The 15,412-nt window shown below is 36.2% G+C and overlaps 1 protein-coding gene across 2 annotated transcripts; it reads left to right on the forward strand.

Annotated features, from left to right (window-relative positions):
* The first annotated feature begins 10,259 nt into the window (after window positions 1–10,259).
* Window positions 10,260–14,784, forward strand: cdkn1a (cyclin dependent kinase inhibitor 1A). 2 transcript variants are annotated; one of them, XM_030133393.1, is made up of 3 exons: window positions 10,260–10,462; window positions 13,553–13,997; window positions 14,550–14,784. In XM_030133393.1, exons 2-3 carry the CDS (start codon window positions 13,562–13,564, stop codon window positions 14,603–14,605), a joined length of 492 nt encoding a protein of 163 aa, XP_029989253.1. In that variant the 5' UTR covers window positions 10,260–10,462; window positions 13,553–13,561; the 3' UTR covers window positions 14,606–14,784. The 2 variants fall into 2 exon arrangements, with proteins under 2 accessions (XP_029989253.1, XP_029989252.1); XM_030133392.1 differs by lacking the exon at window positions 10,260–10,462 and adding an exon at window positions 13,036–13,257.
* The last annotated feature ends 628 nt before the right edge of the window (window positions 14,785–15,412 follow it).

The raw sequence follows: 15,412 nt of genomic DNA on the forward strand, positions 1-15,412 counted from the left end.
TAAAAAATTAAAATTAGGGGAAAAAAAGTTACATTTACAGACTATCCTTTCACAGAAAATATGAATATCCTGAACAAATATGAACAATATGAAATGTCTTAAGAGAAGTATGTGGAATTTTAACATTCTTGCCTGTTACTAAATCTTTAAGTTGTGATGCGCATGTATAAAGGATCATCTTAGGCGTAATATTATTAACATTGCACTTTTTTTAAAAGAATTTTCAGGTTGTTCATATTTGTTCATGTTATGTTCAAGTACGGTTCATAGATTTTCATCATGGAATTTTACTTCTTTCACTCAAAAACATAGAGAAAACTTTGGAGTTGACATTATTTATCAGTTCTTATCCTATTATTTATATTATTTTACTGGTCTGGCCCATTTTGGATCATATTAGGCTGAATGTGGCCCCTGAACTGAAATAAGTTTGACATCCCTGATCTACAAACTATCCTTTCAAACAATGTGAATAACATGAACAAACTGAAAACAATGTGTAATTTTAACACTATTATGCTTTAGTTTATCATTTCCACATGTACATTATAACTTACAGATCACAGTGGATCTACAGATACACACAATATTTAGTAACAGGTGGAATATTATAAAAAAAATTGCATTTCTCTTAAGACATTTCAGGTTGTTCATATTTGTTCAGGTTATTCAGATTTTTTGCAAAATTATACTTTGTTTTAGTGTAAATACATGAAAATATTTACATTTACAAAGAGAAAAATTTGGAGTTGTGAGTATTTATAAATTATTATGAGATTGAATGTGGAACCTGAACTAAAATGATTGTTAATATTTTAGTGTAATTTTTGCATGTCACAAATTCATCCCAGGGGCCGGACTGGACCCTTTGGCAGGCTGGATTTGGTCCCTGGGCCGCATGTTTGACACCTGTGCAATAAAGTTTTATTGTCATTGTTTCAATACAATGGGAACCAATTTAGCAGCATGTTTCTCAGCATTCACAAGTAGAATAAAACATAGAATAAATTTGATACACTTAATGTATATTCACTTCATTTTTAAGATGGTTTTAATGGCTTGGAAATTTTAGGAAACTTAGAATTTATATAACACACCATAATGCAATAATATATGCAATAAAACAATTATAAACTAACTATACTTTTTGGTAGCTTTATCAATAATTATGCTAGTAAATATTTTAGGGAAGTATTATTGATGGGCAGAGTAAATAGCAGCTAATAAATACAGTGATATAGAGTATAGTGCCCAGCCAAAAACAAAGGTCACAAAACTATATTTTGTGGGTCTGCTAAATGTTACACAATACTTATGCAATTTCACAGTAAATATCAGACTTACTTCCATCCATAGCTGCATTACTGTTTTGTCAAGATCTTACATTGATAATGGTAGATTCTGACTGCTTGGAAAATCTTAATCACATTCCAAAGATTCTCAAGTAGGATCAGGTCTGGACTCTATGGTGGCCGATCCATGTGTGAAAATAATGTCTTATGCTGCCTGAATGACTTCTTTTTTTTTTTTCTTTTTTTTTTACAATTTGAGCCTGACATTGTTTTTTTGGAATATGTCTGTGCCATCAGTGAATAAAAAAAATCTAGTCTTCCTTTTTTATAAAAGGGAAGTGGACTGTGTGTGTGTCTCAGGCATCACACGAAAATCCAGAAAGAGCTGACTGCTGCAGTTTGGCATACTGATGTGTTTTTGGTTAAGGAAAAGACTAGCAAAAACAACAAGTTGATAGGACCAATATTTTGGGAGATATTAGTAACTTTGGAATACAGTAGCCTGCCCAAACTCATAAACCCCTTTTACACAGCATTTTTGTTCCAGGAATATTTCCCCTTTATCCCAGAACGACGTCTGTGTAAATGAAATGGTGGCTCATTTGGTCCCACCTCTGTCACGCCTCTGTAACGCCTCTGGAGGAAGTAACAGAGCCGTGATAAAGGTGGAATCACGATTCTGGAATGCTATGTAAAAGGAACACCACTAGTTCTGCAATCAAGGTGTGACGTTTTGATGATGTATTGCATGTGTGACCCCCCATGCCAGAGGAATTTATTAATGAGCGCGGGCCGTGTACAGTAAACAAACATATCAACGCAACCAGAAAGATGTCAAACTGGGGAGACGCCGAGATCCATGAGCTGTTGTTGGTGGTGGAGGACTCTATCCATGCTAACATTTGTGGAACGGTGAAAGACAGGCCAACTCTGAGAGCCAACATCACTATGTTTAGGGTATTTTCAACGCACAAGTTTTACGTCACAGTATACACTGCGCTGCATCACCATGCCTGTGATTCCAGAATACAAGTCCACTGTGTAAAAGTCCAGCCTGTCTCACCTCTGTCCCTCCTTTGGCCTGGCTGTCGAAATCGGTCAGTGGTGGCATAAAGGCGGGAACAACATCTCACCTTTTTTCCAGGATCTCTGCGTAAATGTGACTATAGAATCATAGAATTGAGGTGGGTTACCTAGCAACAGATAAACAATAGGGCCACATTGCCATGGTGTCAAATTACATGTGCAGAAACAGAGATACCAGCTGAGAGGTTATTCAACTGAAAATGCCAGTGGAATTTGCCGAGAAAGTAAAGGAATGGACTGTATTAGAGGATCTAGAACCTGTGGGTCCCCATGGGTCAACATGCTGGTTCAGTATATTTGGATTCAGCTGACGTTTTTAAACACATAACATTGCTGAACCTAGACCTGACCAACTGAATCAACCCCAGATCATAACACTACCCCCACAGGCTTGTGCTGTAGGCACTAGGCATGATGGGTAATCATTTTATCATGTTTTCTTCTCATCCTGATGCACCCATCATAATGGAACGGGGTCAGACTGGACTCATCAGACCACATGACGTGAAACACAGTCCAGTCTTTATGCTGTTTAAGAAATCAGAAGCTACTCACTGCATCAGATATGATTTTTTGTTTGTTTTTAATCAGTAATTATTGTATGGATAGCTTTTACCTGTTTGCTTAGTTAAATCTAGGTAGTGTTTTTTTTATTTTGTTTTTTTTTTTTGGCTGGGAAGTGCAAAACAATATTTGTCTTCAAAATATAAGTGAGAGCTATAAATTTACATCAAATACAGTACAACACTAAATATACATGGGAATAATATTTGAGTTAAAGAAGGTTATTGTTATAGTCCACCTTCCACTTCATATCTGTTTTTTAAGGGCAACACAATTTGATCAGTATGTCAGTTATTGTGAACAGTTGTTGTTGTGACGTATGTTTTCTTGAGTATTAAGAAAAATGCACAGATTTCAGATCACGTTGAAATATGATTTTTTTTTTTTTTTTTCAACTTAGACATAAAAATTGAATTAGCACAGAACAAAATACAAGCAAAGATACACAAATGCAACTTATATTTTACATCTTTTGAACAGTCTTTACTCAGTGTTACTGAAACTAAAATGTCGTGAAGTGTACATTGTTCTTTTAAGTCACAGCCTTTTGGGGTTGTATAATTGAATAGGCTGACATTGGGATTAATTGTGCAGCTCTATGTCTGTCTGTCTGTCTGTCTGTCTGTCCTGATCAATGCAGCCCAGTTTGCGGTGTTTTATTAAGCTCATGCAGAGACGTTAATTAAAGCTGTAAGCACAGTGAGTCTCTGTCTGAACCAGTAGTCTGACGAGTGTTAATGTTTATATGTGCGTTATGCAACTATCACAGTGGGTTGCCTAATGAAGTCACCATAAGCAGAGCTCCCTTGATAACCTCATGTCTCATTTGGTTAAATAGTTAACCAAACGGTCCTGCAGAGACTATGTGCTTCATGTGGTTTTGTGTGACATGAAATTTTTCACTGTGTATGCAAAACAAAGGCCTGACTAAAGTGCAGCACATAGTGAATAAGGCAATTTGACGGGCCCCACAGACCCTCTGCACTGCAGCTGCCTGAGCAGAGAGATAATAAAGTGTGTAGTCAGCTGTACAAATGTCGAGGCTTTGCACTACAGCTGCCACTCGCTCATAAGCAGCATTCTCTCATTTAGTTTACTTCATTAACTACACTACCTACATGTATACTCATTGTGAACGGCCTCCAAGTCTAAGTGTTTTGCTCTTGTTTCCCATCAGCCGCTGCTTAACAAAGGCCTCAGTGTGGTGTCAGCTCAGATGGGCCTTTATACACTGCATTCAACAGTTAGGGCTCATGCTGTCGACACAGTGGGAAGCCGGAGGAGTTATCTACTGGTTGACTAAACAAACTTGGCCTCGACCGAGTGGGTGGATCAAACTTTTGAGGACAATACATGGTCAATGTGGGGGTTCAAGGCTGATGGTTATTGCACATCCAGAACAGTAGGTTTTAATAGTCTGAATATGGGTACCAAAGCCTTCTACTACTTTGTCCAGTCAGTTTTTCTGCCTCAGAGGCTTAATCAAACTAGAAAGACAAGACACTTTGAGTACTTATCACCCCAGGGCTCCATCGTCCTGTAATTCAATCCAACAGCCTTTTTCGCAATTCACAAAAACATGATAAAACAAATTCCAGCTGCTGTCATTTTTCATGGATTTGCTCCAAGATTTAATGTGTTTATCCATGCACCATGAGGTAACATTCACCAGCAGTACCGTGCACTTTTTATTTACTATCAGATTTGACTTCACTGTTCACATTATTATTATTGTATATTTTTTAATAAATGTAGTTAGTGTTAGATTCCAATGTAAACTGGTCGCATTCCTTAAAGCAGCATATGACTTTCATTACAATTTTTTTTTTTCAAATTTGTAAAACCCTGAGTGATAGCCTAATTATCACTAATGGGAATGGGAATTCCACGCACCAGCAATTTTGCTATCTTTTTGTGAGTGCTGAACCCACATGTCACCTTTACCTCCATCCACAGACTATACTCAGTCTTTAAAACAACCCTGTGTCATGGTGGATGTGAATGATAGGACTTACGAGCATGGTGCTGAAGGGAGGAACGGACTTATTAAACAAACAATACAACGGAGAAGGATAAACATAAAACCTGGGGATGGGGGCAGGCAGAGTCCATAGAACTGAAGAAGGGTGAAGAGTCCGGGTTATGATGATGTGCGGTTGACAATAATCCAGCGCTGCATGGCTGCAGAGATTAGCTTTTTATACAGCCCTAATGAGGCACTACAGCTGTATAACATGGAACAGGTGAATCTGATTGGAGAGGGAGGGGTCGGCGGTCATGCCAAAGCAGACCGTGACGCCCTGGTGGACTGTATAATTTTACGTTGTAGTGATCTGGCTCATTTCTTGCCAAATCTGTGAGAAACTGCCATTCGCCATTCCCACAATGCACTTCATGGTTAAATTTCCGAAAAGGCCAAAGTAACATTTCAGTTTGTTATGTAAAGAAGTGGACTGTGTTTATGATGGAGTCATCTTCGAAGTTGTTCACCATGAGGGAAGTGATTCAGGAACATAAGCAAGGAAAGACTAATGTATTAGTGATAATTAGGCTATCATTCAGATTTTACAAATCTGAAAAAAAAAAATTGTGATGAAAGTCAGACACTGCTTTAAGTGACCGCATCTACAAAAGCAGTGAAATTATAAGTGTTCATATCATTACCTTCAGTAAAAGTATTAATACACAGAGTGAAAAATTTCCACTTCAAATAAAAGTTATGCATTAAAACCTTCCTTTAAAGCTGAAATGTGAAAGTATTTTTGATATTCATTGTGCAGTAAAATGGTCCCTGTTAGTGTTTTACAATTATGTATGATTATTTGGATTAATTTTAATGGTGCAGTTGTGTATAAGTTGCATCTGAGCTAATTTATAGCATGTGAGGGACTCCTTACAGAGCAGAGCTGTGAATAACTTCTGTAATGTGATGTAAAAATCACATGAATTCTGAACTGACTGTTCTGAGTGAGGACACTTTGAAAAAGATCAGCTCTGTTTCTGATCCTGGAATACAGAGGAAAACAACTAAACAAACTTACAGCTACAATCTGAGTCACACATGAGGGAAAACTATCCGATTTGTGCCACTTTGGAGTGCACTGTGAATGTAGTCTGATTTTCATGAAAGTGCATGCAGAGGTTTTTTGTGTAATCATGCTGACAAGCAAAATCAAAAATAGACATGGCTAAAAATATAACCTCCATGGGAGAGGCAGTCAGGAGCAAATAATGTCTTGTATAAGTATCTACATGTTTCTGCTTGTGCCTTATCAGGGTTTGTTGCTCTATTCATCTACTGTGAGTCATGGTTGCATTTTCTTTGTTTGTTTTCTTTTTTGTATCGGTATTGCACTTACCCAAGTAGTCTACTTTAATTGTTTATTTTTCTTAATGACACTTGAACACGTATTTAACAACTTTATTAACTAGTTATGTTTCTGATTTAAAATCTAAGTAATGCCAGCATTAAAATATGGTGTTTTGTATAGAAAGTAGTACATCAAATCATACTTAGATACAGTAGAAATCCTGATTACGCTTGAATGCATCAGTGATAATAGTTCAAACATTCACTCATATATGTTTGTTGTATTTTTAAACTATGCAAAGCACTATCCTATTCTGTATCAAGTACTTTTACTTCTGATCCTCTTTTACTGATTTTTCTTTTACTTCTTTACTCTTTAATTTGACGTCTTAGAGTAATCTGTTGATCTTTATTATATATTCTTTTGCATTTGTACATACTTACAATAATGACCACCAATAAACACCGCCGTATATGTATAAAGCATAATAAATATCTATAATGTTATGTTCTATCCTGCAATTCTTGTGCTATTGTATGGATAGTATGGAGGTAAACTCTTGGGTATATTTTTGGATTTTGAGTTGAGTTTTTCTGTTTATTTATTTGTTTATAGATTGTATTCTGGATAAACAGTAGCCCTCTGTATCTTTGCATCTCAAACAGTCTCACTGAACCATGTTACAGTAAAATCATTGTGGAATCAGATACAAGCAGAAGATGAAAATATGTGAAAATTAAGCTTGTTGTACTCTTAAACATAACACTACTGCATTCTGTATGCAGTATCTTTACATCTGACTCTTTTATTTAATAGTTTCAGAGTAATCTGTTAATTCTCTTGCATTTTTAGGTATTGACAATCACCAACAAACACAGCTGAATGTTGTGTACTGTAAAATAATTCTATCTTGCAACTCTTGCCCTATATCAGGGGTGTCAAACTCATTTTAGTTCAGTCTTCAGTCAGTTCAACTTCAAATAATTACTTTTGTTTTACTGCAAAAAAAGGATAATTACATCATGAGCATGTTTAGCCTTTAACATAAAAATAACCTATGAACAACCTGACATATCTCAAGAAAAATAAGGGCAATTTTAACAATGTTATGCCTGTTACTATATGTTTTGTACATTTGTAGATCCACTGTGACCTTAGAGCTGTAATACATGTGTAAATGATAAGCCGAGGCACATTATTGTTCTTAATATATTTCAGGGTGTTCTGGTTATTCACATTTACTTGTGAAAGGATAGAAATGATCATAATGGAATTTTACTTTTTGTACTAAAAACAATCAGAAATATTTTGAGTTGTCAATATTCAAGTAAAATGTTTGGATCAAATAGCCTATTCTATCTTTGCATCTCAGTCATCCTCACTGGACCATGGTGAAATCAGTGTAAGATAGGATATAAAGACAAGATAGAAGGTGTGAAACTGAAGCTTGCTGTAAACCACAGGTGTCAAACATGTGGCCTGGGGGCCAAATTCGGCCCGCCAAAGGGTCCAGTCCGGCCCTTGGGATGAATTTGTGAAATGCAAAATTTACTCCAATATATTAACAACCTTTTTAGTTCAGGTTTCACATTCAGACTAATTCAGTCTCAAGTGGGCAGGATTCAGTAAAATACTATCCTAATAACATATAAATAATGACAACTCCAAATTTTTCTCTTTGTAAATGTAAATATTTTCATGTATTTACACTAAAACAAAGTATAATTTGGCAAAAAAAAGGTGAATAACCTAAAATGTCTTAAGAGAAGTAAGTAAAATTTTAACAATATTCTGCCTGTTACTAAATGTTGTGTGTGTTTGTGGATCCACTGTGATCTGTAAGTTATAAAGTACATGTGTAAATGATAAACTGAGGCAGAAAATTGTTAAAATTACACTCATTTTTTTCAGTTTGTTCATGTTATTCACATCTTTTGAAAGGATAGTTTGTAAATGTAAACCTTTTCATAATGTAAATTTACTTTTTTCTGCCCTAAAACATGGACAAAATTTTGGAGTTGACATTATTTATATATTATTATGTTATTATTTTACTGGTGTGGACCACTTCAGATCAAATTTAGCTGAATGTGGCCCCTGAACTAAAATGACTTTGACACCCCTGCTGTAAACTCTATTCCACAGGTGTCAAACATGCGAAATCTGGCCCGCCAAAGGTTCCATTCCGGCCCACGGGATGAAAGTGCAAAAATTAACCTGAACAGTCAAGGTTGTCAAAATCATTTTGGTTCAGGTTCCACACACAGACCAATGTGATCTCAAGTAAAAATAACAACACAATAACCCATAAATAATGACAAATACAAATTTTCTTTGTCAAAAATTATGTGGAAAAAATTTGAGTGAAAAAAATAAGATTATACTGTGAAAATATTTACATTTATAAAACTATTTTTTCACAATAAAATGCAAATAAATACATAAATATAAACAAAGATGAACAACCCAAAATGTGCACTTTTAACAATATTCTGCCTGTGACTAAATGTTTTGTGCATTTATGGATCCACTGTGATTTGTAGTTGTGTTAATAATAAGAGATGTAATATTGTAGAAATTGTTCAAATTGTAGTTTCAAACTCCAAAATTTTAACAATATTCTGCCTGTTACCAAATGTTTATGTAACATTGTGTGTAATCTACATGTATAAATGAAAAGTCGAGGCATAATATTATTAAAATTGCACTAATTTTTCAAATAAAATATCTGTTTTTTCAAGTTATGCACATCTTTTTTTGTAAAATGTAAATATTTTCATAATTTAATTGGGGTTTTTTTGTACTTAAACAAAATGAAAAACATTGATTTGTCATTTTTTATAGGTTATTAAGTCATTATTTTACTGGTCTGGCCCGCTTGAGATCAAATTGGGCTAAATGTGGCCCCTGAACCAAAATGAGTTTGACACCCCTGCTCTATTCTGTATCAGGTACTTTTACTTCTACTTAAGTAAGCAAAAGATGTTATATTCTATCCAGCTGATCGTTCTGTACATTATAGTCTTTTGGATCTTCTTTTTTTTTTATTTCGATCTGTGTCCTTCTGTTAATTTGTTTCTAGATTGTATTGTGGATAAATAGCAGCCTCCTCTATCTTTGCATCTCAGTCATCCTTACTGTGCCATGGTAAAATAAGTGTGGGATGAGCTATAAAGACAAGATAAAAGGTGCAAAACTGAAGCTTGTTGTAAACTCTATTCTGTTTTAGCTACTTTTACTTCTACTTAAGTTAGCATTAGATTTTGTTTTATTTTGTTTGTTTGTTTTTCTCATGCCTATACTTTTTTATTGCTTCCATGCTGTAATGCTTTTAATGTTTTATGTAAAGCACTTTGAATTGTCTTGTACATGAAATGTGCTATATAAATAAACCTGCGTTGCCTTGCCTAGCAACAGATGTTATATTCTATCCAGTAAATTGTTCTGTATATTATAGTCTTTTGGATCTTCTTTTTTTTTTTTTTTTTTTTTTTTTTTATCTTGATCTGTGTGTGTTCTTCTGTTACTTTGATCTGTGTGTGTTCTTCTGTTACTTTGTCTGTAGATGGTATTGTGGATAAATATCAGCCTCCTCTATCTTTGCATCTCAGTCATCCTCACTGGACCATGGTGAAATCAGTGCGGGATCAGATATAAAAACAAGATGAAAATGTGTTTGTGTCTTTGAGAAGTCCGTTAGATCCTTGGTAAACATGAGATCATCAGATACCAACATCTTTCCCAGTGGAACACAAAAACATCCACAACTCCGCTCCCCTCCTCACGCATGCGCAGTGAGAGCAAGAGCCGGGGGTAATCAAACACACACACACACACGTCCCGGACTGGAATTTCCTCTAACTTCAGAGCCAGCCTTTCACGTGTGCTCATGTGTTTACCGGGCTAAATCCACGTGTGAGCACAGAGACCCCACCTCCACATAGCTGAGAAAGATCCACGCCCACAGGAGTTCATAAAAGTTTAGCCCGTCCGTGTCTGTCAGAAACCTTGGAGACAATATCAAGTGTTGAGGTTGAGTGGCTTTAGTTTAATAGAAGGGTTGGGTTTGATTTCATCTGCCTCAGGCATTTGATTAGAATTTGATTAGAATTCTTCTGAACCATTAAACACAACAACAACAAAGAGGAGGAGGAAACATTACACTTTCTGCCAACAGACTGAAACAAGGAACTTAAACTGAACTAACATGTAAGTACAACACTTACTGCAGTTTTTTTCTTGCATGAATAATATGTGAATAATATTGCAATGACCTCTAGAAGTGTGTCCTATTCAACTTGTACATATTGGGATGTAACACAGACTATATGTAATATTTAATACATAAGAAACATAACCTGTACATTTATTAGTCTTCCACTTCTTAAATATTTATGTTTCCATCAGCAGTACCTCCAGAAGCCCACTACCTTTATAGAGACCCAGTAATGCATGTATGTCCTCTGTAGGGGACAAGTTTCACAGCTTTACAGAAAAAAACAAAAACTGCAAAATAAAATAATAATAATAATAATAATAATAATAATAATAATAATAATAATAATAATAATAATAATAATAATGATAAAAATTCTATGTGTAAAAACTGTTGGTTCATGCTGTTTCCAGACCTAAAACTAAAACTTTTATTTCTTTGGTCTCAATATACTTGTCTTTTTTAATGTTTTACTTTGTCTTCTAAGAATTCTTAAAAGCTTCTAAAAAAAAAAAAAAAAAAAAAAAAGTTCTTTGTGCATGTGTTTGGTTGAGGATGTGGGAGTCGGCCAGGACCCAGTACCAGCCCAGTTTGGACTGGGAGACACGAGCTCCGGGCTCACGTGCAGCAGTGTAGTAAACTGGGCAGGGTCTGGTCTGGTGTGTCGTCTGCAGATTCCGGGTGTGAGCCGGTTTCTACCGTCATGCACGAGTCCCTTCTCTCCCGCCACAGTCTTGAATCCCTCCTCTCCTCCCCTCTTCTCCCCTCCCCATAGCCGGATGCCTGACGTAGCATCCCGTGACGTGGGGCAAAAAAAAGGGGGATCCATATAGTGACTCACGTGTGCTCCCCAAATGTTCCCACACCCTTAAAGTATGATGAAAATTTAAGCAAACTGGGAAAAGATCAGACTTTATTTAATCAGACTGATAACAGGTCCAGTGTTATGTAACTAAAGGTGGGAAGGGGAGGGGAGGGGACACTGACACCCACTACCCACTCTATTTCACTGACACCATTCAGGAAACTTAACTGTCTTAAAATGGCATTATTAATAATACATTGTTTCCTATACAGTCTTTTTTTCTCCTATTTATACACATCAATAATAACCTTTGACCACATTAAATGATTACATAAGGAGTCCCAGTTACATTTTATCTATCAACAATAAGTCACATTATTTCATGAGAAAAAGTAAAAATAGAATATCCCAACTTTATCTGTAACAGTGTACGTATTGTCACCTTCCTAAAATTATTATAATTAAAATCAGTCTTTAAGATTTTTCAAGAAACACAACAAAACTTTACCAGAAACAGAGTATTTGTTGATTAAGGCAAAAGTCGTCAAAAAAAAAAAAAAAAAAAAAAAAAATAGGAAGGTGACAATATACATGAATGTGTTATTCAGTATTCTAGTATTCCACCCTCCCAGACCCCTGAGACACCCCCCTCCTGCCTGGGATGACGTCACAGCTCCACCTCTGTCTGATTCAAAAGTGCACTATTCATTCCTTAATACTGGCTGAACTCTCTGTTGCATTTATTTATTTATTTATATTTGTCAGATTTGTTATTTTTATTTATTTATTTATTTACTTTTTATACTATTATTTGTATATTACGCTTTGTATCTTTAAATCTACGCATTATTTTCTTAAACTTATATGCTTAAATGCGTCTTCCCTTTTGACGTCTGGTTGTTTGTTTAAATTTTTGTACTGTATACTCAAATGTTTTCAATAAAGTTGAAAAAAAAAGTGCACTATTAAACAGTACTTATCCAATAAAACAGTCAATTACCCTAATAGTGCTACTGAATACAGTATTTGTAGTATTTGACATTAACCAGTAAAAACTAGAAGAACCTGTTTCTATTGTAGACTTTAAAGCATTCATAAGATTGTTGAGAATGAATGAACTGCACCTCCCGGAAAAACACCACCTTACATGATGCACATGACTGATGAGGTCATGGCCAAGTCAGGTGATCTAAAAAGACAAGTTTATTCACTTTTTTCCTTGAGTATGTTTGTTATTATGCAGAACATAATTTCTATAAAACCCAGATGTAATATGTTCGTTGCACTGGTTGCAAAGATTTGTGTCCTAATTTAACCCAGAGTCTACTGGAAAAAGTCATTGTACTCACCACCAACAGGATTTATTAGTGTACTTTACATTATTAATGTGATTACAATGACCTGTCATCTGTCAGGGTGCTTTAGTGGGATAATTAGAGGGTCTGGGAGGGGTTTCTCCTGATTGTTTGCTGAAATAGGAATCTTGCCCAACCCTTCCCGGATGACTATAATGACATATTATCCTCCAGAGACCCAGCTGTTTCCTTCCTGAAGCCTGTACAGTAAATGTCATGGCTGTTTAACCCTTAATCTCATTGCAGTCTGTGTTTGCATACATTGTCCTGATGTGATCTATGGTAGATTTATAAAGTCTTTGCATTAAAGTTCTGTTTAAATGAATCATTCCTGATCAGCTGCTTATTGAAGGTTGGACCATTGAGTTGACTCCCTGTCTGTAAATGGACTATTAGTGACATCTTGTGGTGACTGTACCAGCCTGCAGTCAGTGCTGGGAGTGTTTGAGGACTTGTCCTTACATGTCTGTGTGAGATTATGTCCAGGCATGTACCAGTGTTTCACATAGGAGGGCCCAGTGAGTCAGACCTCTGTCTGTCTTATAAAAGCTGAACAGTGACACAGCAGGGCTCAGATGATCTTTTGTTGTCAGTGAGGAAGCTTTATTAGAATCTGCTTAGAGCAATGGTAAGCCTTTTTTATTTTAAACAATTTACATTTTTTATAATTTCATTCTTTTTTAATCATAAAAAGAAGGCGTTTCAACATTTATATATAAAATGTCTATTTTTTTAATTACACAGATATCATAGTTTAACCTTTTGTCTGAGAAATCTGTGCATCTTATTTTTTCAGAAATAGTTTTGGTAGCTGTGTATTATATAAGAACTGTCACCATCATTGTCCTTCCAGTCCTGGTGGGTATTCTCCACCCAGAGGCACTGACAGCGATGCTTTGTCTTCTCTTTTGTGTTTCCTGCAGTGTAAAATTATGGCCACTCACAAACGGATCCTGAGCTCCCTGGGGAATGGGCCTACCCGAAGAAACCTCTTTGGCCCAGTTGACAGAGAGCAGCTGACAGTGGAGTACCAGGCTGCCCTGCGGAAAGACCTGGAGGAGGCTTCACGACGCTGGGGCTTTGACTTTATCTCCGATAAGCCTCTGGAGAGCAGTGATTTCCAGTGGGAGGGGATCCCAGGTACCAAGGTGCCCCTGCTGTACCGCTCCTGTATGTTCGGTGTGGGTCCAGCACAGGGTCGCAGTGAAGTGGTGGCAGCAGTTTACCCTAAAGCAGGAAGGGTGGGTCCATCAGAAAGTGAGAAGGAAAACATCCTAAGAACCCCAGAGAGATGTCCACACAACCTGGAGAAAACCCCAGAGAAAAGAGAGAACACAGGACTCAAGAGGAAACAGACTAATATAACAGGTACATATTCTAATATTCTAGTCATGTTCTGAGACTGCATACTAGGGCTGGGCCACGAAACCAGAAATGGTCTGTTGTATTCAGTGTTATGCACAATTCAGGAGTTTAACATTAAAAACCAGATTTCTTTATCTTTTTTCTCACCGACTTAGCCACCTCATTTCTAGTTTTTACCTTGTATATATCCTTTATATGGTATATATTTATTCTACTCTCTTTGGTATATCTTCAGTATCCTTTGAATATTTTCAGTATTCATTTTTATTTTCAGTGTTTTTCAGTATATTTTCATATAATTTCGTGCTGTATCTTTTTATAGTCTTATTTTTGCATAAACAGAACAGATCTGCTAAACTGATTTTCATTGTTCCTATAACAGTGATTATACAGATCTATTCTATTCTATTAGACATATATGCTATTTGTCTGATATTGATCTCTTCAGCAAGAAAGGTCATGGTTTAGCAGTTTGCCCAGCCCTGTTTCTCACCTCTTGTACCTATGAATGAGCTGTGTCATAATGACTAAATTCTCTTTTCTTTATTTCAACAGATTTCTATCAGGCTAAAAGAAGAGTAGTGGGAACGCCGAGGAAATCTGGCGAATGATTCCTTTTTGTTTTGCTTTTTTAAATTTTTTTTATTTTTTGCAGTTTCATGCAAAGGTGCCAAAATACCCACATCCTCCCAGACCGTACTACACTCAGGACTACACAGACTCTGCACAATCCATCATGTGGAGGATTTGAACTCAGTAAATCATGTCAATGGAAGGGACCTCAGCTACGTATAGACCTCAGCTATGTGTATTACTACAGTGTAAGGTTAATTAGGGTACTGTATTCTGTCCAGTGGGGTTGGTTTTATTCCAGTGGTAAGAAGGGGACATTTGAGCAGAAAGGATTAATGTTAAATCTCTGGAATCAGTGGATTTATCCTTATTTGAATCAAGGGCTTGCCAAAGTGTTAACTGACATTTCCTACTGTACATTCCAACGCGCTGAAAATGCAGTCACATCTCTGCTTCTGGACATCTCTGCTTTGTAGAGACTCTGTACCTCGGGGATGTGATGAATGAAAACAGAGCTGTACACACTTGAAACAGATGTCATGTGGGCCCGTTTTGGCTCTTGAACCTAAATCCACTAATGTTTTTCTCGTGTTTTTTTTTTAATTTTTTTTATAGTGTTTGATATGAGCTGTGTCTAAACCAGGATTTTTTACAAGCACTTCCTATGTAAAATGTGTCATATTTTATATGTGCAGATGTACAGTCATTATGATTTACTCATAGGACATTTCTTGAAGAGTTGTGATGTACTGTACAAGTTGTTGCTTTGGGTAGATAATGATCAACAGGAGTGCCAACATGTCCTCCGCCATCCCCTCCATCTGCTGTGTGTTTCCAATTGCAGA

This window comes from Sphaeramia orbicularis, chromosome 5, assembly GCF_902148855.1.
Source record: "Sphaeramia orbicularis chromosome 5, fSphaOr1.1, whole genome shotgun sequence".
Lineage (NCBI taxonomy): Eukaryota > Metazoa > Chordata > Actinopteri > Kurtiformes > Apogonidae > Sphaeramia > Sphaeramia orbicularis.

Coding starts and splice junctions, on each gene's coding strand:
- cdkn1a (XM_030133392.1), top strand. Junction 13,998..14,549: donor GAAACAGACTAATATAACAG/GTACATATTCTA, acceptor TTATTTCAACAG/ATTTCTATCAGGCTAAAAGA.